The sequence below is a fragment of the Brachionichthys hirsutus genome, chromosome 16 (assembly GCF_040956055.1).
Source record: "Brachionichthys hirsutus isolate HB-005 chromosome 16, CSIRO-AGI_Bhir_v1, whole genome shotgun sequence".
Taxonomy (NCBI): domain Eukaryota; kingdom Metazoa; phylum Chordata; class Actinopteri; order Lophiiformes; family Brachionichthyidae; genus Brachionichthys; species Brachionichthys hirsutus.
Window position 1 is genome coordinate 10271040 of NC_090912.1, and position 21391 is coordinate 10292430.

Genomic DNA, 21391 nt, shown 5'->3' on the forward strand with positions numbered 1-21391 from the left:
GCAGAGAAGAACTACTGCGTCACCCGTCGGGAACTACTGGCAGTGGTCCTGGCCCTGCGGCAGTTCCGGCCGTATCTGCTTGGGAGCCACTTCCTGCTCCGTACTGACCACGCATCGCTCACCTGGCTTCTAAACTTTAAGAACCCTGAAGACCAGGTGGCCCGCTGGCTGGAGGTCCTCCAGGGATATGACTTCAACATCCAGCATCGGGGGGGGGCGACTTCACGGCAACGCTGATGCGCTCTCCCGGCGTCCATGTGCAGCGGTAGAGTGTCGCTACTGCCGGCGGCAGGAGGAACGGAGCCAGATGACACTCAGCGTGGCCAGCGCCAGCCCCTCCAACGATGGAGAAGGATGGCTTCCGCTGACCACTGAGCAGCTGAAACAGCAGCAGGAGGCTGATGTGACCCTTGCATTGGTGGGGGGCTGGCTGGAGGTGGGACGCCGTCCTGAGTGGGCCGAGGTGTCTGCCCTGGGGCCCGAAGTGAAGGCTTACCACTCCCAGTGGGGCAACTTCGTGGTCCATGACGGAGTGATGTACCGGAGGTGGCAAACGCCAGGACGAGGGTACGACCTCCTGCAGCTGCTGGTGCCAAGGGCCCTACGGCCCCAAGTTCTCCAGGCGGTCCACGGTTCGGTGGGGGCGGGGCACTACGGGAATGCCAAGACCCTCAACCGCCTCAGGAGGCGATTCTACTGGCCGGACTGTCGGCGGGAGGTGGAGTTGCATGTCCACTGCTGTGATGCCTGCACGGCCCAGAAGGGACCGACCCAGCGCTCCCATGCCCCGCTACAGCAGTATCTGGTGGGGGCCCCGATGGAGAGGGTTGGAGTGGACATCCTGGGGCCCTTTCCAGTCACCAACTCTGGCAACCGCTATGTTCTGGTGGCCATGGACTACTTCACAAAGTGGCCAGAGGCGTATGCGGTCCCAGACCAGACCGCGGCTACGACCGCAGAAAGACTGGTGGAGGAGATGTTCACCCGTTTCGGGGTCCCTAACGAGCTCCACAGTGACCAGGGATGGAACTTCGAGTCCCAGGTCTTTGGGGAGGTCTGCCGACGGCTGGGGGTGAGTAAGACCAGAACAACTCCGCTTCACCCGCAAAGTGATGGGCTGGTGGAGCGGTTTAACCGTACCCTGGCCACCCAGCTTGCCATCCTCACCAGTCAACACCAGAAAGACTGGGACCGTCACTTGCCGCTGGTCCTGTGGTCCTATCGGTCTGCTGTTCAGGAGTCCAGCCAGTGCACGCCTGCCGCTCTTATGTTTGGGAGAGAGCTCCGGACACCGGTGGACTTGGTGTTTGGTGCCCCGCCAGAGCCGGAAATCCCTGGGGGGCAGGAGATGGACTATTTTTGCAGGCTGAGAGAGCGCCTGCTGGTAGTACACGACTACACCCGCCAGGCCCAGGCGAACTCTGGCGTTCGGCAGAAGAGGGGCTACGACGTCCGTTGCAGAGGACGGGCCTTCATGCCAGGGGACAAGGTGTGGGTCTACTGCCCTGTCCGCAAAAAGGGGATTTCTCCGAAGCTTCACAGCCACTGGCAAGGCCCCTGTGACATCATAGACCGCTTGTTTGAGGTGGTGTATCGGGTGCGGATGTCCGGCAAGAGACGCATGGTGGTGCTGCACCAGGACAGACTCTCACCGTACCGACCCCTCGCCCCGGATGCTGGTGAGGCGAGTGGTGGCGGTAGTCCGTGCGCCGGCCCCTGTGACTCTCCGCCTGGCACGGCTCCTGCCAATCCTAGATGGCCTGTTCGCCGCCGTTGCCAGCCGGGGTATTTAAGAGACTTTGTGTTGGGTGATGGGGTCGCCGAGGGCGTCTGACCCCTCAGGTGGGGGCTATGTAGCGATCGCGCGAGATCACGTGAGGCGCAATGCATCATGGGAGTGACTGGGTTGTGCTGTTAGCACCATGAGTGAGAGGGGGTGGCGTTAAAAGACCCCAGCGCGACATCCATGTGCAGTCAAGTTGTCCTGTGTCGCAATAAAGGCACTTGTTGACACAAGCTCGATTCCGGTGTGGTTCTTCGCTCGCTACAATATTTTTTATTTTTATTTTTTCTAATATTTTTCTAATATCACGTAATTAACATTGTCGGGTGTCCGCGCTGTAATAAAGTGTGTGTGCCGCCCGTAGATCGCTCTTCAGACTTTGAAGTGAATGACAAGAGCTGGTTTCCGTCATTGTGAGCCAAAAAAAAAGTCTGTTAAAGTCTAACGTGATTGGTCAAGATGTGTGTGTGTGGGCGTGTGCGTGTCCACAACGAATAACAAAAATTTGTTATTTAACTCTTTAGCCGACACAGTAATTACAATAAAATATTCCGTTTTGATATCACTTTTTTAAAAGGTTGTAACTTAAAAATTGTTAGAGATAAAGCCAAACTGTAAATGAGAAAAATCACAAGTATGAACCAAAGTTTGTGATGGGAATAAATTAACACATCTAATAATGTGGAAAAGTTCCATTCAAATGCAATCATCACGCAGGAACAAAGATAATCGATACAAAATCAAGGCAAAACCAAAAAGCCACCACCTTGTCTCGTCATGGACATGCAGAAACCAAAAAAACCAACCGAAGTGGGAAAGATAAAGAACATTCCCCGAGTCAATGCCGCGGAAAAGACGTCACTTTCAGGATCAGCACTGGACAGCTCCATATGTAGCCGGCTACCTATGGAGCTGTCCAGTGCTGATCCTGAGCGCCATATGTAGCCGGGATCAACATTTCAGCACATGCTGGAAAAAGGAGGGGAAAGCTGTTTATAGTGAAGGCGGTGAGCTGCTGACTTCGACTGGGGACATCGTTGGGTAGTGGAAAGAATCCTTTGAGGATCTCGTCAATCCCGTTACCATGTCTTCCATTGCGGAATCAGTGGCAGAGCTCTGAGGCGGACAAACTACAGGGGGGTTCATGCTCCTCAGCCTCCCGGGGAAAGTCTATTCCAGGGTGCTGGAGAGGAGAATCACACCGATAGTCGGCCCTCGGATGCAGGAGGAACGATGTGTTTTTAGTCCTGGTCGTGGAACACTGGAGAACCGTCCATCGGGTTCTCAAATCTATTGATTCATAAAATCTTATTCGCATGTTGTCCCCTCAAGTGTCTCTGACACACACTTGTGCTCTCCCTCGCTCTCTCTCTCTCTCTTCCCCCCTCGGTCTATCACTTCCTCTCTCTCTCTCTCTCTGCCCCCCCTCTCTCTCTCTCTCTCTCTCTCTCTCACACACACACACACAGGCGACTCCTCCTTTCTCTCCTCTCTCCTCCTCTCGTCTCCTCTCAGCAGCCCGTGTGACTCGACTCCTTGCCGGGACGGGGTAACGGTAGCTTCCAGAGCGGGTCCCGCTGGTGGATGGGGAGGGCCAGTAGCCGCAGCAGCAGAAGTCGGGCGCACCGACCGAAGCATGTTCCAGCGCAGCCATGACTTGCTCGGCGTCAGATAGCGAGAAGATCGTCATCAACTGCGGCGGGATCCGACACGAGACTTACCGGAGCACCCTGAAGACGCTACCGGGGACGCGCTTATCTTGGCTGACCGATCCCGACGCCTACAGCAACTTCGACTACGATCCCAAGGCGGACGAGTTTTTCTTCGACCGCCACCCGGCCACCTTCGCCTTCATCCTCAACTACTACCGCACCGGGAAGCTCCACTGTCCCAACGATGTGTGCGGGCCGCTTTTCGAAGAGGAGCTGGCCTTTTGGGGCATCGATGAGACGGACGTGGAGGCGTGCTGCTGGATGAACTACCGACAGCACCGCGACGCCGAGGAAGCTCTGGACAGCTTTGAGAACCCCGAGCCCGACGCACCGGAGGACGATCCGGCGCTCACCGGTGGCGCAGACGGCGACCTGAAGCGGCTGTGCATGCAGGAGGACGGGCGCAGGGCGACGTGGTGGGAGGTGTGGCAGCCGAATATATGGGCGCTGTTCGAGGACCCCTACTCCTCCAAATATGCCCGGGTAGGTGACGGAGCGTTCCGCAGCCCCGCGGTCACGTATACCCGTTCGTCGGCACTATCGGGCCACTGCGCAATGTTGCGCGTAAAGTTCAGCGTCGCACTCTTTCCACAGATGGATAGATCATATTGAGCAGGCGTCTCTGAATCTGTCCTGCTGACTCAGCATGTCTCCGTGCAGCATCCCTCGCCTCTCTCTGCGTCTCTCTGTTCGGGTGTGCGCGCCAAATGATTCTGTCTTGTAAATAATACAACGGTTTTCCCACAACGTTTATGAACGCGCACCTTTCATGAGGCGTGTGTTGGTTGCCCTCGTGTGAGATCCAGTTCCCTCCATTATCAGTCAGTTTGCTGTTCTGCAAAGAAACTAACTGTAAGTTCGGCTCCAAAGTCTGGAGGGTTGTCCTATCGCCTCTCCTTTGATGTCCCTCTCCTGCAATCATGACGTCACTCTTAGATCTCAGCCAATGGGTAATTGAGTTTACTTGTTTCTGAGTGTTTAGGTGAGCACACAACAAGAACATTGTGTCCGCTTCGTAGTCTGTCTGTGTGTTTGTTGCCTTCTCCGACGGTTTTTGTAGGGTTCCATCTGGAGCTGCCACAATGAAGCCCTCGTTTATATCGGGGTCATCGCTCAGATGAGAAAACGAAAGCACCGCACGTATACCTTGCCGCTTATCTTGAGCCTGCACTTCACCATTTCAAGTTCAGCTCATTAATAGGAGGAGTGCGGAAAAGTCCACTGAGGACAGCTATTAGGCTTGGCTATGGGGGGGGGGGGGGTGCAGTTTTTATTATAGTATGTATTCTGGTGTGTGTGTGGTGGGGTCGGGGGGCTGCTAAAGTTTCAATTTCATCAGCAATTACCTGACACTGTGGAGCAACAGGCAGCTGCAGGAGGGAGAGGGACCAGGCATGTGAAAGGACAGGGACGAAGAGACGAGATGGAGACGGCATGGTGTTGTTTGACCTAACAGGGAGGATGGGGCTTTGTGTATTTAAAGAGAGGAATACACAGTATTACTATTATTACGTATTTGAGAAATATTAATCAGATGAATTGATATTAGGTCAGAAACTCTTGATGTTGGTTTCAAGACAATTTTTGGTTTATTTCCAGCCTTAAGTATCATAAAGGTGTGACAGTAAATGTAATTCTTTTTTCAGTCTTTATCTCCAGATGTATTTAGGGTCTAAGTATTGCTACTAATGTCATTCTAGTCTCTGTGGAAAGCAACGCGGGATTTACTCTTAGCTTTCTGACCTATTTGGAAAACTAATATACGTCTTCAATGCCATTGCAGTTGGGCAGGAACCTTAAGATTAGTCTTAGTTCAGATCCATTAGTTTATTGTATCGCACATAATTAATTAAAATAATTAATATGTGTGGAACTGGAAAATGTCCTATATATAGTATCAATGAGTTTATATCTTCAGTTGGTTCATATATTTTGTCTCGTGTACTTTCAGTACTTCTTTTGCCCTATGATGTTCATATTTGTAAACTCCAGTCTTCTCCGCTCCCCTGCCGGAGTGGGGCAGGTACTGTACTGGTGCTGACCCGGGTCATTCATCGCTGAAGCCGTGCAGAGACACACAGCTGACACGCCATTTGTCACATTTTGACCTATGAAGAAAGTCATTGAAAATGTATATCTTAATGATTTTATTTTTTAGCAATTACATTAAATGTGGTTAGAACATGCCATAATTTTAATCTGCATCACATGTTGAAAGTCAATTCATATTTAATTAGTCCTCCATGATGCAAACAAAAATTATTCAAGAATTGTTATTGATCATCATTGACTATTTTTTCCAAATAATAATTAAATGAGAAATCAGGGCTCACCGAACTCAATTTCTTTGTCCAACAAAGCAGCACTATCCGAAACGCTTTAAGATGAATGTTTAAAAGCTCCAACCTATTCTCTCTTTTGTTCATTTATATATTGGCCTTCACTGCAGCTCCTAAAGCTAAATGTGTTGCTCTTTCATTTGGAACCCGAACCACAGAGCAGTGAGCGTTCACGCGGGGCGGCCGTGGCTTCGGCGCTTTCAGCATCCCGACGACGACTGAGGTGACTTTCAAAATGTTGCAGTGAATAGTTTTGGTGCCAGCAGGTTGATATAAAGGTAGGCTGAACAGGGTTGGTGGGGGGGGGGAGCAATAGTGTTCAGGTGGGCTCAAGTCACGTGACCCCCCCCCCCCTCATTTTAGCTGATAAATTCAGTTTAGACTGAAGAGGGCGAATTTTGTGATGGAAACGATTGCGTCTGTGCCGGAAACACAGGGGTCCCATTTCTCTCTCACTGCTTCCTTTCTTCACCTCTCCTCTTCCATACTCAGTTCTTTTCCTCCCCATCATCAGCGCCGGCAGCTCGCGCTTAGTGTCGCTGTTCAGCCCATCCGCGTCCCCCCCCCCCCCCTCCATCACCTCCTCCCTCCCCTCCTCCCTCCCCTGCTCCTCTCCAGCTCTCTCCTTGTGCTATAGCGCAGCACTGCAGTCCTGCTACAAGCTGACTGCGCTCTAGTCCGCCGCAGCGATGGAGGGAGCGACGCCGGCACGGAGGAGGGGGCGCTGGGATGAGGAATTCAGAGTAAGCAGCAGCAAAGCCAGAAGGCAGGAGAGGATGGGGGTCACTTTGTGTGCCCCTCGTTTTGGTGCTGCTGCCCCTCTTCTGTCTTTCTTTGCTGAGCTGGCAGGTTGGGATGCTTGATCCGTCCATTGATCAGGCAGGAGTCTCAGCTGAATGGTGCTCCTCTGTAAGCTAATCCTTCCTCCACGCACAGGAAGCACACACACACACACGCAGAAAACACACGCACAGGAAGCACGCGCACAGAAAGCACACGCAGAAAACACACGCACAGGAAGCACACGCACACACACGCAGAAAACACACGCACAGGAAGCACACGCACAGAAAGCACACGCAGAAAACACACGCACAGGAAGCACACGCACACACACGCAGAAAACACACGCACAGGAAGCACGCGCACAGAAAGCACACGCAGAAAACACACGCACAGGAAGCACACGCACACACACAGAAAGCACATGCACGCACACATACACACACACGCAGAAAACATACACACAGAAAACAAACACACACACAGGAAGCACACGCAAACACACGCAGAAAACACATACACACAGAAAGCACGCGCACACACACACACAGAAAACACATACACACACACACAGAAAACACATGCACACACACTTAGAGAACATGCACACACAGAAAGCACAAACGCACACAAAAAAACGCACACACACAGTACAGCACTTGTGTCACTCTTAACAATTGAATCAATGAAAGCTAATAATTGTGACGGAGATGCACGTCCCTGCAAAGCCAACAGAAATGTGAAAGAGTTCTCGCGAGTTTAGCGAAAGCTTGCGTGATACATAATACGTTGATATAAATCCCAGATGGGAACAGCTAAATAACTGATTGATCAGGTGTGAGTAAATACTGTAAAAATATATTTGAACTCCATAATTAAGAGTAATTTGCGTGATGGTTAACATGTCCAAACGAGCCTACTATCTTTGCATGAAAAGGTTTTATAATGATGATAACTTACATGACAACAGTGCTGAATAAAGGACTCTTCTGAAATGAGTGCATTCAGAACTCGGTGGATGATGAGCAGAACCTTTAGCGAACACCAGCCAGAACGAGTTGCTAAATCCTGCTTCCTTTATTCTTTATTGCAAAGTAGTCTTGTCAACCTGGGGATTCATATCTGCGGTTTGTGATGAGATGGTTGAACTGGCCTTTTAGTCCGATACTGACCTGGCCCCTCACACAGAGACCTCTGACCTTCAGTGTGAGAATGTCTTCAGATGCTAACATTGCTGTCAGATGTCCCTACTGCTGCACCAAAAAGCCACAAGATAAAATGCATGCTCCCGTCTTGTTCTCGGTCCATCCCCTCCCTCCCTCCCTCTAGCTGCGCTATAGACAAGATGTCCACCAGGGTCCCCCTTCCAGTCTGTACTTTTCAGGGCGATGCTGCGACAGAGATTTCTTTTACCGTGTCGCCCATCGCCGGATGGAGAGACCTCGGGAGAGGACAGGGCAGTAAGAGGGGCGTCGTGCTGTCTGATCTCCTCCGTCCTCCCACCTCACAGGGCTCAATAGCAGTCAGTGAACGCTTGCATGTCCACCCTGGCTAAATGCAAAGACACTCACACTTTTGCATAAGAGCTAATTAGGATACCAAATAGCATGAGCAGTTAGCCTCCGCCGTTGGACAGCCTTCACACGCAGCAGTTTACTGCATGAAGATCAAGTTCTGTGCAGTGTGTGATGAAGGTGAGGGATATGGAGGGTCTTCTTTCGGTGTGACTGGATTTGACCCTCACTGGTAAACGCTAACTGGAACCAGCATGTTGCACTTCAGGATAACCAAATGAAACATAAGCAAAAGGGTCATTCTCTCATTATTATTCTTTACTTCTGACTGAGAACTCTACAATTTCCCCCAAGGCCCAACAACCAATCCGCTTTAATTCAGTCCACCAGATCCAAAATGGAACAATCCCATCCAGCAATGTTACAGAAAGAAGGTTACAGCTAAGGTTATAACTGAGGTTATGACTGAGGTTACAGCTAGGGTTATAACTGAGGTTACAGCTGAGGTTACAGCTAAGGTTATAACTGAGGTTACAGCTGAGGTTATAACTGAGGTTACAGCTAAGGTTATAACTAAGGTTGCAGCTAGGGTTATAACTGAGGTTGCAGCTAGGATTATAACTGAGGTTACAGCTAGGGCTATAACTGAGGTTGCAGCTAGGGTTATAACTGAGGTTATAACTGAGGATACAGCTAGGGCTATAACTGAGGTTACAGCTGAGGTTATAACTGAGGTTACAGCTAAGGTTATAACTGAGGTTGCAGCTAGGGTTATAACTGAGGTTGCAGCTAGGGTTATAACTGAGGTTACAGCTAGGGCTATAACTGAGGTTGCAGCTAGGGCTATAACTGAGGTTATAACTGAGGTTGCAGCTGCGTTTACAGCTGAGGTTACAGCTAGGGTTATAACTGAGGTTGCAGCTAGGGTTATAACTGAGGTTGCAGCTAGGGTTATAACTGAGGTTACAGCTAAGGTTATAACTGAGGATACAGCTAGGGCTATAACTGAGGTTGCAGCTGCGGTTACAGCTAAGGTTATAACTGAGGTTATAACTGAGGTTTGGTAGTCAAACCATTTTGTTTAAGACCAGAGAAACATTTTAGTTCTATAAGAACTGCTCTTTTCCTGTGTCTGAACGTAGCTCATTGATTATCAGGTCATTATTATTAAGGGACTGTGACGCACTGTAGCACCAGACAAAACTTAACTTCCCTGCATATGCATGTACTGTATTTGTCCAGGCATTAGATGACATGACAATTGGTTGAACATTTGCGCTAATGCAGCATGGAAAAAAGACACTCACAAATGTCAAATTGTCGTGGGTCACACGGTGTAACAATGCCACACTGGCCCCAGCTGGTTCACATCAGTTCAGCATTCCATCTGACAATGTGAATGCAAACACGGCTCCTGTTCTCCTGCTGCGTGCTCCAGCGCACCCTGCAGAGCGCCATCGTGAACGCTGCCGCAGGGTGTTCCTCATGAGGGGCGCTGAAAGAGGCTGCACCAGGAGCTCGTCTCCATGAGAGTGCTGCAACGCCGTCCGGCGTGTGCATGTGTCTGTGATGCATTGACTGAAAGAAAGACTATATTTAGAAAGGAAAAGGGAAAAGGGGGTGTGAGACTGGTGAGGAAAAACGTATCCTCTAAAGGGTTTGGGCTGGTTAAGCAGAGAGGTTGTGGGTAGTTTGGTGCATTCAGTACTATGCATGCATTGCGTTACTGACATTATGTACTGAGCTTTTCAGACTGACAGCCATGTGACACGTGGCTGGCTTACTGGACACGTTCAGATGTTTTCATGTCTTCAGCATGTGTGAGAAGGTCTGATACCCATTGAGAAAGATAGATCCATGAAATGATGTTAACTTAGTGCAGCTCCCTTCCTGTTCTGAGCAAACCTCAGTGCCGGCAGGAGACCTGCAGATATAGCTCTTATTTACTCGTCTAACACCCAGGAAGCAAATATTTATTGCCTTCCGGGGGAATGATCTCAGTCAACTCTATTTAAGTAGTCAGAAACTGCCATCAGAAGGCAAACAGTATAAACCGCGTAATGAACCCTTTCATGCATCCCTCAGTCGGCATTTGATTTTCAGCGTGTTTACTAAAAGCTAGAGAAGAAGCGTCCACCTCCCAACACAGATCCGAACGAGTGGACGTCTCTTCATGATGTTCTCTACACCACCGCCTTAGGTATCATGGGTCCCACCACTCACAATCACCAGGGCTGGTTCGATGATAACAACACTCGCATCAGGAGTCTTTTGGAGAAAAAACACGGACAAGGAGAAGCTTTTGGGGCGCTGGGTAGAGCATTTCAACAACGTTTTCAATCAACCATCAGCCGTGAGTAATGAAGCCATAGCAAGGCTCCAGTTGATGACTCGCTGGCCAACCGCCCAACTGTAGAGGAAGTAATAAAATACATCAGGATCCTATCTTGCGGCATGGCAGACGGTGCTGACTCCATTTCAGCTGAGGTCTACGTATCTGCTGGCCAAAGACGGATTGAGAAACTCACACGCTTGTTCAGCTCCATGTGGACTCAACCTAGTTCAGCCCAGCACATGTCCAGCACATGCCCTGTCCCAAATACAACAGACTCTTTCGGGCGCGGATAGGCCTGATCCAGCCCTCACCTTCACATCTTATCCTGTTGGTTTGGTGTAGTCTATGAGGGGTATCTCCCTTAGGAAAACTCTCGTTCATCATGAATAAGTAACGCCACACTGACCACAGCTTTCCCTGTGCAGCGTAGCGGCATTTCGTTGAATTTCGTATTCCATGTTTGTAGCTGGTCTCAGTTGGAGTGCCAGTTCAGGCCTGCTGAGAAGCTGTGGTTTACCACATTACTTCTTTACAGCTTTCTGACAGCTCATCAAACGTTACAGTACCGACTAAATATTCTTGATTTAATAAGACAACCCTTCACAGTAAAGTTAGAGGCACCAGAGTCAATTAGAATGCACTCATGAACCCGTAATGTGTTCAGGTGCACTATATCCTTGTGACATAATGATTTCTAAGTTGTATTACGGATAAGGTTGCAATGACATCATGGAAAGCATGATGGGATCGCGGTCTCTATTTCATCTTCTTGAGGAACAGTGAACCAAAAATAAAGCTTTTCACACTTTATTATAGATATCATTGAATCATTTAAGGTATGACTAAAATTTCCAATTTTAAAATGAATTGATTAAATAATAAACCAATCACTTTTTTGGAATTAAAACAAAACATGGCCCTTTAAATGTTTTTAATCTTTCCCTATACAAATAAATAAATCAAATGTTACTCCCTTCAAGGGAAAGAAAAAGCATGGGTATTTTTATTTTAAGAATTTCCTGAGACTATAATGGCAGCATTTATTAGCTGTCTTAGTATCATGTAATGATAATAATAATAATAATAAAACAGAATGATATCTCTGATAAAACGATACATAACCCGAACCCAAACTGCTGAGGCCCTGTTATGGATGTGACACCCTGTCTGTACATGTTATATACTAGATGTTGCCTTATGGTGCGTATAAAATACTGCGGTTACTCCAATTAGCTGCACTCACCTATACTTACCTGAAAATGTGAAAATGAACTGTAAGAATAACTTTAGGTATGTCATCATTGTCCATACAGTATCATAATGTATTATTGTGTATGCTACATTCAGTGAATCTGTATTGATGCATCTATAATTATTCTTGTTTAATCATATTTCATTGGTGGTGGCGACTAAAAGAATCTACACGGCGCTGCTGTGGAGACGGCTGCTACCAAATCACTGCAGGAATTCCTTTTGGAGGAAACACTGAGGCAGGCTGGCGTCAGTCTCTGTCTAGAATAGGATTCCTCCACTAGACGTGCATCATGTACAGGAATGAAATGTCATGTACAGTATATAATACCCCGTCCTTCGTGAAAGGATTTTTATGGATGGATTTCTAAGGGAAGAACGAACCTAAACCTCAACATCTGAATGTGCCAACAAATGGCTGCCGGAAAAAGAAGCGCTCTCAAATGAATGCTGCATTCTGGGTTGATTCAGCATTTCTTAACCTCCAGCAATGCTTCTATTTTCATGTCACTCCTTGCTGCCAGCGACCCACATTAGCTTATGCGGTGCTGGACAGCACCCTCGGGGACATGCAGCATCTTTTTTATTGTACAGCAGGCAGCTCTGCTGGCTGGAACCTACACCCTGCATTAGCTCTCTCAGCACCCTAACAGCCGACGGCAGCCATTATATCCTGCTACATTGAACACACCGCAGCTACGCAGGACTGGGACGATAGCAAGGTCATCACAATCTGAGCAACTGGTTAATTGATGGACACATCAATGAAACATTCCCAGTCAAATCCAGATGATCGTTCTGATAACAGTTTAACTTTTCCTCTGGCTTGGAGGTCAAGCTGGCCAAGATTTCTGAAAGCTGTGTCAGATGTGGACTCTTCACATCAGAGGACACGCTTGTGTTTGTTTCGGAACATCATAGATCAGATCGGATACAGAGAAGTTTCTTTCTTTTTTGAATATCATTGGTGTACTGTGCATCTTACACATGGTATTCTTTGCTTGGATTTGTAGAAGCGACAATTTGCCTTCCTGACGTACCTCGGTACCTAGCTGATCACTTCATTATATCTACAACACTACAAATCAATCAGATTAATTGAAAATGCAACTGGTTAGAAGTTGGCTCAGGCTTGCAGATGTCAAATCCAATCTCAGAGACATTGGCAGCTGGGTGCCACCCAAATATTTGTATTGTCTGAAAAGGTGCATGTTGCGTGCTTGGATGCACATAAAATGAAGAAGTGAGGTTCGTACATGAGGCGGAAGTGAGGTTCATACATGAGGCAGAAGTGAGGTTCGTACTTGAGGCTTAAATGAGGTTCATACATGAGGCGGAAGTGAGGTTCATACATGAGGCTGAAATGAGGGTCATACATGAGGCTGAAGTGAGGATCATGCATGAGGCAGAAGTGAGGTTCGTACATGAGGCAGAAGTGAGGTTCGTACATGAGGCTGACATGAGGTTCGTACATGAGGCAGAAGTGAGGTTCGTACATGAGGCTGAAATGAGGTTCATACATGAGGCAGAAGTGAGGTTCATACATGAGGCAGAAGTGAGGTTCATACATGAGGCAGAAGTGAGGTTCGTACATGAGGCTGAAATGAGGTTCGTACATGAGGCAGAAGTGAGGTTCATACATGAGGCTGAAATGAGGTTCATACATGAGGCAGAAGTGAGGTTTGTACATGAGGCTGAAATGAGGTTCGTACATGAGGCAGAAGTGAGGTTCATACATGAGGCAGAAGTGAGGTTCGTACATGAGGCTGAAATGAGGTTCATACATGAGGCAGAAGTGAGGTTCATACATGAGGCAGAAGTGAGGTTCGTACATGAGGCTGAAATGAGGTTCGTACATGAGGCAGAAGTGAGGTTCGTACATGAGGCTGAAATGAGGTTCATACATGAGGCAGAAGTGAGGTTCGTACATGAGGCTGAAATGAGGTTCGTACATGAGGCAGAAGTGAAGTTCGTACATGAGGCTGAAATGAGATTCATACATAAGGCAGAAGTGAGGCTCATACATAAGGATGAAGTGAGGTTCATACATGAGGCAGAAGTGAGGTTCATACATGAGGCAGAAGTGAGGTTCATACATGAGGCAGAAGTGAGGTTCATACATGAGGCTGAAATGAGGGTCATACATGAGGCTGAAGTGAGGTTTGGACATGAGGCAGAAGTGAGGTTCATACATGAGGCAGAAGTGAGGTTCGTACATGAGGCTGAAGTGAGGTTCATACATGAGGCTGAAATGAGGGTCATACATGAGGCTGAAGTGAGGTTCATACATGAGGCAGAAGTGAGGTTCATACATGAGGCTGAAATGAGGGTCATACATGAGGCTGAAGTGAGGTTCATACATGAGGCAGAAGTGAGGTTCATACATGAGGCAGAAGTGAGGATCATACATGAGGCAGAAGTGAGGATCATACATGAGGCTGAAGTGAGGTTTGTACATGAGGCAGAAGTGAGGTTCATACATGAGGCTGAAGTGAGGATCATACATGAGGCTGAAGTGAGGATCATACATGAGGCTGAAGTGAGGTTCATACATGATGCTTTGCTGTGTATTTTCTCCTGTGATCTCTACCGCGTATGGCGGTTTTTCCACGGCTTTTTTGCATCCCCGCGAGCAGTCAAAACGCTACCTTTTTTGTTTTTACCAACCCTGTGACACCCCCGAGGTCCCCTCCATCCACCCTGGACAGGACGAAGTTAAGCAGCGGCTCCGTTATGTCCTGCTTGGGGACTGTCATGGCGCACGGATGCAGCGGAACTTTCCGTCTCACTGGACGACTGAACATATTCATCAGAGGGTGAATACTCCTCGTCAGAATCAGTCAGCCATTAGGCGTCCAGAACTCCCGGCATGGTTCGTTTTCTCTCGCTAAAATGTGCTCTCTAGCCGTCTTACTCCAAGCACTACTTTCTCGTCTCCTCGACCAGGCGGCAATCCTCACACTAAACTAGTGACTACGTAACTTTAAATGGAAACACACCCACATATGTGGCTCAGGTTTAAGTGTAAAGTGCTAACTACACGAGGCCCCATATTTTGCTTGTCGCAATTTTGCGACTTCGGCGCTGTCTGCGGTAAGCAGTGCATTATTGTGATACTTTCTCATCTGTTTTTCAATGGAAACGTAGTTAACAACTTAAAGAAATATAAAGAGAAGGAGATATAGAAATGAGATATAGTTTAGTTTCACGTGCTGAATGCATGGACAACAGAGACAGAGAGAATAAAATGCAAATAAAAGATTTTGTCCTCAAACAAAAGTAGGAGAATACCAAGGACAGATGGAGGTCAAATTTGGGAAGAGTTCAAAAACAAGTGATAGAAGTGAAAGATGAAAATACATAGCAGCAACCTAGCGTATTCCCTGATGTGTGTTGGTGTAGCTGATGAAACGCAGGAGTAACGTCAGACTGCAGGCGCTGAACTAAAGAACATTTAGCGCTGACAAAGTCACCTTGTCTAAATGATGGGATGGAAAATGTTCCAAATAACAGCGAAGTGGAACAACATTAAACACCATGATATTCTCCCTGAGTTTCTTAAGTATCTGGATGTGCAGGGACTGTCTTGGTTGACGTGTCTCTGTAACAAGAACAAGGTGATGATGATGAATATATTTATTAGATAGAATGTTAGCGCAGTACAAGTACAGTCAAACAATAGAATTTTAGAGCAGTGCAAGTACAGTCAAACCGTAGCATGTATTACAGTACAAGTACAGTCACACAGTAGCATGTATTACAGTGCAAGTACAGTCACACAGTAGCATGTATTACAGTACAAGTACAGTCAAACATCCTGTCTAAGAGGAGCATTTCAAAAAATCCCTTGCGGTCTTGTTTCCATTGAAAGTCCTTAGTATATAAATCATCGACATTTAACAATAAAATAAAAATAAAATTCTCCATTGATGCAAAATAACAATAAATTAAAAAGACACATAATATGTACAACGTGGGTGGAGAAAAAAGGGGGTATGGGGGCAAGGTAAGGGGGGGGGGGGGGGGTGATCTGGAGAGAATCGTGATGACTATCTCCGTTTCTGCCCCCCTGAAAGGTGAATCTTCAGGGCTGTTTTGAAGGAGGCCATCGAGGTGTGCATGTTTTGAGGGCAGGAGTCAAGCAGTTCCACCCTTGGGTCTGGAGGGTGTGCTCCAACTACAGGGGATCACGCTCCTCAGCCTCCCAGGGAAAGTCTATTCCAGGGTGCTGGAGAGGTCTCTCTGTACGTCACCGATGTATGTTTGTAGACACTCTTATTATATGTTGTTATTATTCATAGTCTTAGTAATGTATTGTTTATAATGTATTTAGTCTGAATGGTTCGACATAAAACCGCAGTGAAATAAATAATAATAATGCTGATATTGTTGTTGTTGTTGTTAGCCTTGTTTGGCAGCACTTCTTGTAGTTCAGCAATGGCAGAAATACTGCAGCAGCACTACAGGAGGAGAGGAGAGGAGAGGAGGAAGCGCTGCACTCCCGCTCTGATCATAGAAAAACTTTTTTGATCATTAAATTAGTTAAGCCTTACTTACTTTTTTTTGGTTCATGTCCTCAGAATGTGTCTGTGATACAAATACACAGTCCTCCATCTGGATAAAACACATTGCACCAGGTTTTGCAGTGCGGCTCGAGGCTGTTTTGCTGTATTGCTGCAGCCACTGCCTGCATGGATGCCCCCCAGCTTTGTGGCAGCACCTGCCCATCCCTATTTTTCAGTGTTCTACCTTGAGTATCCGTCGGCCCGTATCATGATTGTGCAGAAGGGAGCTCGAGGCATTATGTCAGCCTTTGACTTGTCTGTCCTCCCACCACCTGTATTTCTCCCTCCCCACCAAAAAATGCTTTCTTTAGCAAAATAAACAAGCCAGAAAGATAAGTCTTATTCTCTAAGTGAGCTCCAGCAGTAGTTAATTATTCTTCATGTGGACGCTGGGGTGTCCTGCAGCACTGGAGGGAAGCAGGAGCCAGAGTGTATTTATGCCTTATGGAGACGTGTTTTGATTGATGGAATTCAATCTATTGATTTATAATGAAAAGACATCAAGGCTCTTTGGTTTCTCATCCAACAACCCCCCCTCTGCTGATTCAGTGCGGTCCAGCTTTGCTTATGCATATGTCTGGTGAAGGCCAGAGGACAATTACTAGCGGAGTGCTTTGAGAGTTTTATGCAAGCCCAAGGCGGGAGGACAGGTGCTGCCACAAGGCCGAGGCGGGAGGACAGGTGCTGCCACAAGGCCGAGGCGGGAGGACAGGTGCTGCCACAAGGCCGAAGCGGGAGGACAGGTGCTGCCACAAGGCCGAGGCAGGAGGACAGGTGCTGCCACAAGGCCGAGGCAGGAGGACAGGTGCTGCCACAAGGCCGAAGCAGGAGGACAGGTGCTGCCACAAGGCCGAGGCAGGACAGCTAGAATAGTGATACCTGACTGTAAACGTGATGGTGGTGATGATGATTTGGATTTCCGTGTAACATAGTATCTCATGATGCTTGACACGTTGGTAAAGCTCGCCAAGCATCATTCGTTCATCTTCTTGAAGAAGAGATGCCTGTAATGGTGTCGTCTTCAGCTGCTTACCTGAAGTTACGGGTCACAGATTCTGCTGGAGTCTATCCCAGCTGACTACGGCTGGAGGGCGGGTACACCCCGGATGAGGCGTCATCTCATCGCAGGGCCAGATCACTGGATTGGAAGGTTTGCTGAATTTGCCGCGTGAACGTTGACACCATGATCCTAGCGGAGAGCTGAAACTCAAAGTCAGGCACCATCGGCTTCCTCAAATGATTCATTAGCTGCTTGAACAAGTCAATATTGGTGATAACAGGCATTTTACTTTGTTGGATGCGAGCTCTGCATGTTTGCTGCCATTAGCCAACACGCAATACATCCTGTTGTTGGTCTAAATAAAGGACTCTGATGTTTCTGTGTTCTCCTGGCGTACCCGTAGGTTCCTTCTTGGCACTCCAACTTCCTGCCACAGTCCAAAAACGCACATTAGAGATGAACTAATTTTCTCGTAAGAGTGACAAAAGTGTCACACGTAGAATGTGCTTTTCTACGTGTGACACTTTTGTCAAGGGTTTAAAATGAATAAAATGAAACACGATGAGAACATTTGAGTTTTGTTAAAGAAGCAAAAAATATATTTTTGCAAAAAGGTCAAATGACACTTTGCTGTGTCCCTGGTGGCTAATAAAGGCGGTGAGTATCCAGGACAGCTCTAGATAGCAGGGTTAAATTAGACCATGATAATAAGCTGAGGGACTTGATGTGCTCACTGAGGATTAGAGAAAGACATCATCTGTCTGTCCTCATCGATGACATCAGACACACAGCAGAGAGAGACAACCTTCACCATGGCCTAACACATTTCTGTGATAATGTACACATATAGTAACACGGAAAATGGTTTAGACATGATTTGACTGGTGGTACTTGTTTTTAACCTCTTCAACATGTTGTTTTGGTTTGGAGCGAATGAACGAACTCCAGCAGAAACCAGTGGAGGAATGTAGAAGCTGCTGGTATGAATGTAACAGCACCGCCCATGCTGCCTCATTCTCTGTAATGTAACAGCACCCCCCACGCTGCCTCATTCTCTGTAATGTAACAGCACCACCCATGCTGCCTCATTCTCTGTAATGTAACAGCACCCCCCATGCTGCCTCCTTCTCTGTAACGTAACAGCACCCCCCACGCTGCCTCCTTCTCTGTAACGTAACAGCACCCCCATGCTGCCTCATTCTCTGTAATGTAACAGCACCACCCATGCTGCCTCGTTCTCTGTAATGTAACAGCACCCCATTGCTGCCTCGTTCTCTGTAACGTAACAGCACCCCCTTGCTGCCTCATTCTCTGTAATGTAACAGCACCCCCCTTGCTGCCTCATTCTCTGTAATGTAACAGCACCCCCTTGCTACCTCATTCTCTGTAATGTAACAGCACCCCCCACGCTGCCTCGTTCTCTGTAACGTAACAGCACCCCCTTGCTGCCTCATTCTCTGTAACGTAACAGCACCCCCATGCTGCCTCGTTCTCTGTAATGTAACAGCACCCCATTGCTGCCTCGTTCTCTGTAACGTAACAGCACCCCCCATGCTGCTTCGTTCTCTGTAACGTAACAGCACCCCCTTGCTGCCTCATTCTCTGTAATGTAACAGCACCCCATTGCTGCCTCGTTCTCTGTAACGTAACAGCACCCCCTTGCTGCCTCATTCTCTGTAATGTAACAGCACCCCCCTTGCTGCCTCATTCTCTGTAATGTAACAGCACCCCCTTGCTACCTCATTCTCTGTAATGTAACAGCACCCCCCACGCTGCCTCGTTCTCTGTAACGTAACAGCACCCCCTTGCTGCCTCATTCTCTGTAACGTAACAGCACCCCCATGCTGCCTCGTTCTCTGTAATGTAACAGCACCCCATTGCTGCCTCGTTCTCTGTAACGTAACAGCACCCCCCATGCTGCTTCGTTCTCTGTAACGTAACAGCACCCCCTTGCTGCCTCATTCTCTGTAATGTAACAGCACCCCCTTGCTACCTCATTCTCTGTAATGTAACAGCACCCCCCACGCTGCCTCGTTCTCTGTAACGTAACAGCACCCCCCACGCTGCCTCGTTCTCTGTAACGTAACAGCACCCCCCACGCTGCCTCGTTCTCTGTAACGTAACAGCACCCCCCATGCTGCCTCATTCTCTGTAACGTAACAGCACCCCCTTGCTGCCTCGTTCTCGGTAATGTAACAGCTGCCCTACGTAAAGCTTTAAAACATCCCCATGGTAACATCCAGAGCGATGATCCTTTCCTCCATCAACATGCGAAACAGAGCTCATAGGAGCAAAATATGCATTTATGAAGGGGTGTAAAACTCAGTCACAGCGGGCCAAAATTACAAACTGGGACAAAGACGCAGACCAGACTCGATATCTAGTGAAGGATTCACTGCAATTGTGCAGTTTATCCCAAGATAGTCTCACTTCATTTACACACTGGGATACCTCTTCAAAGATGTATTTTCCGGTGCTTGTGCCATACATCAATTTGAATCCTCAAAGTTCCACTGTCACGCACAGACTCAAGTCCACTGTCTCCCATAGACTCGAGTCCATTGTCAAGCACAGACTCGAGTCCACTGTCTCCCATAGACTCGAGTCCGCTGTCCCCAACAGACTCGAGTCAACTGTCTCCCATAAACTCAAGTCCGCTGTCCCCAACAGACTCGATTCAACTGTCCCCCACAGACTGGAGTCCACTGTTACGCACAGACTCGAGTCCACTCCACGGATGAAGATTGACAGCTGGGGAGTATGAGATGTGTCTCCTCCACAGCAAGGGAGTACGCAATGATATCTTTTCCCTTTTCCATCAGCTGTTCTTGTTTTGGTGGCGAGCTCACGTGCACGCTCAGCCACGGTGTTCCTGCTCAGGCTCACATTTAAACATGCTTGCCTTTTATCTGGGCACATGACGTCGCAGACTTTGACCGTACACTTTTGGACAACCTCTCCCTCATTAAAGGGCCGGGCTGACCTTGCGGTCTCTACCACCACAATGAAACTCGCCTTTATAGCAGCCTCACTTTGTGATTTAGCTTTTGTGAACTTAGTCTGCCGTGAAACCAGACTTCCTTTCATCTCCTCGACCTTCTGGAGCTTCTGATTCATGTCCAAGTCCTTGTATTTCTCGTGGTGTTTCGTTTCATAGTGTCTTCTTATGTTCTATTCTTTGGTTACAGCCACATTGGCTTGTTGGTAAAGGACCTGTCTGTCCTTTACCAGATGATTTACCAGATGATCAGCCTCCCAGCTCCTGTTTTCCATCTTTCGTTCGGCCATTGTTGGGGAGGGTTGGTTTCAATTTTTCCAAGGTGACTGGTAGCATGGTTGCTAATGACTGTCAACAGAATGGGAGGGGGTGCTAACTGGTCTTGATTGACGCACCAACGCACTAGTAAAGCATTCTGGGATTTGTAGTATTACCAGTGCATGCGCTATATACCGGCGGGCCACCTCTGATACACACTTGATAGCACATGCACCGCCAAATATACCGTATTTTCCGGATTATAAGTCGCGGTTTTTTCATAGTTTGGTCGGGGGTGCGACTTATAAATCAGAGCGACTTATATATGCTTTTTTTACAAAATCTGTGAGCGCAGAGACAGTAGCCTACACATTTCTATAACAGGTGTTACAGGGAACTCTGTGACCCGTCAGAATCTGTCGCGGTTTCTGGAGGTTCAGAGTTATCTGTCACACCTGTTATCTAAAAACACAAATTAGAAGGGCTGAATGAAAATGGCGCCGAAAAGAAAGTCATATTCCGCGGCTTACAAGCTTCAGATAATGAAATATGGAGCCGAAAACGGCAATCGAGCAGCAGAAAGAAAGTTTGGAGTGAGCGAAAAACTTGTAAGGGACTGGCGAAAAGCGGAGGTTACGCTTACTGAAATGAAGAAAACAAAGAAAGCTAATCGCGGGCGACAAGCTAGGTGGCCGCAGTTGGAGGAACGAGTTCACGCATGGGTGCTTGAACAACGTGCTGCTGGGAGAGGTTTGTCAACGGTGCAGTTGCGTCTCCACGCCCAAGTGGTTGCCAGGGCGGTGAATATAAACGGCTTTGCGGGAGGACCTTCTTGGTGTTACCGCTTCATGCA

At 47.9% G+C, this 21391-nt stretch overlaps 1 protein-coding gene across 1 annotated transcript in view; it reads left to right on the forward strand.

The window, feature by feature from the left end:
* The first annotated feature begins 3420 nt into the window (after positions 1-3420).
* The window catches only part of LOC137905325 (voltage-gated potassium channel KCNC1-like), a 31931-nt gene continuing 13960 nt past the window's right edge, over positions 3421-21391 (forward strand). Inside the window, exon 1 of the mRNA XM_068749551.1 lies at positions 3421-3978. Coding sequence (XP_068605652.1) covers positions 3436-3978 — 543 coding nt within the window. The 5' untranslated portion in view covers positions 3421-3435. The remainder of the gene's footprint in view (positions 3979-21391) is intronic.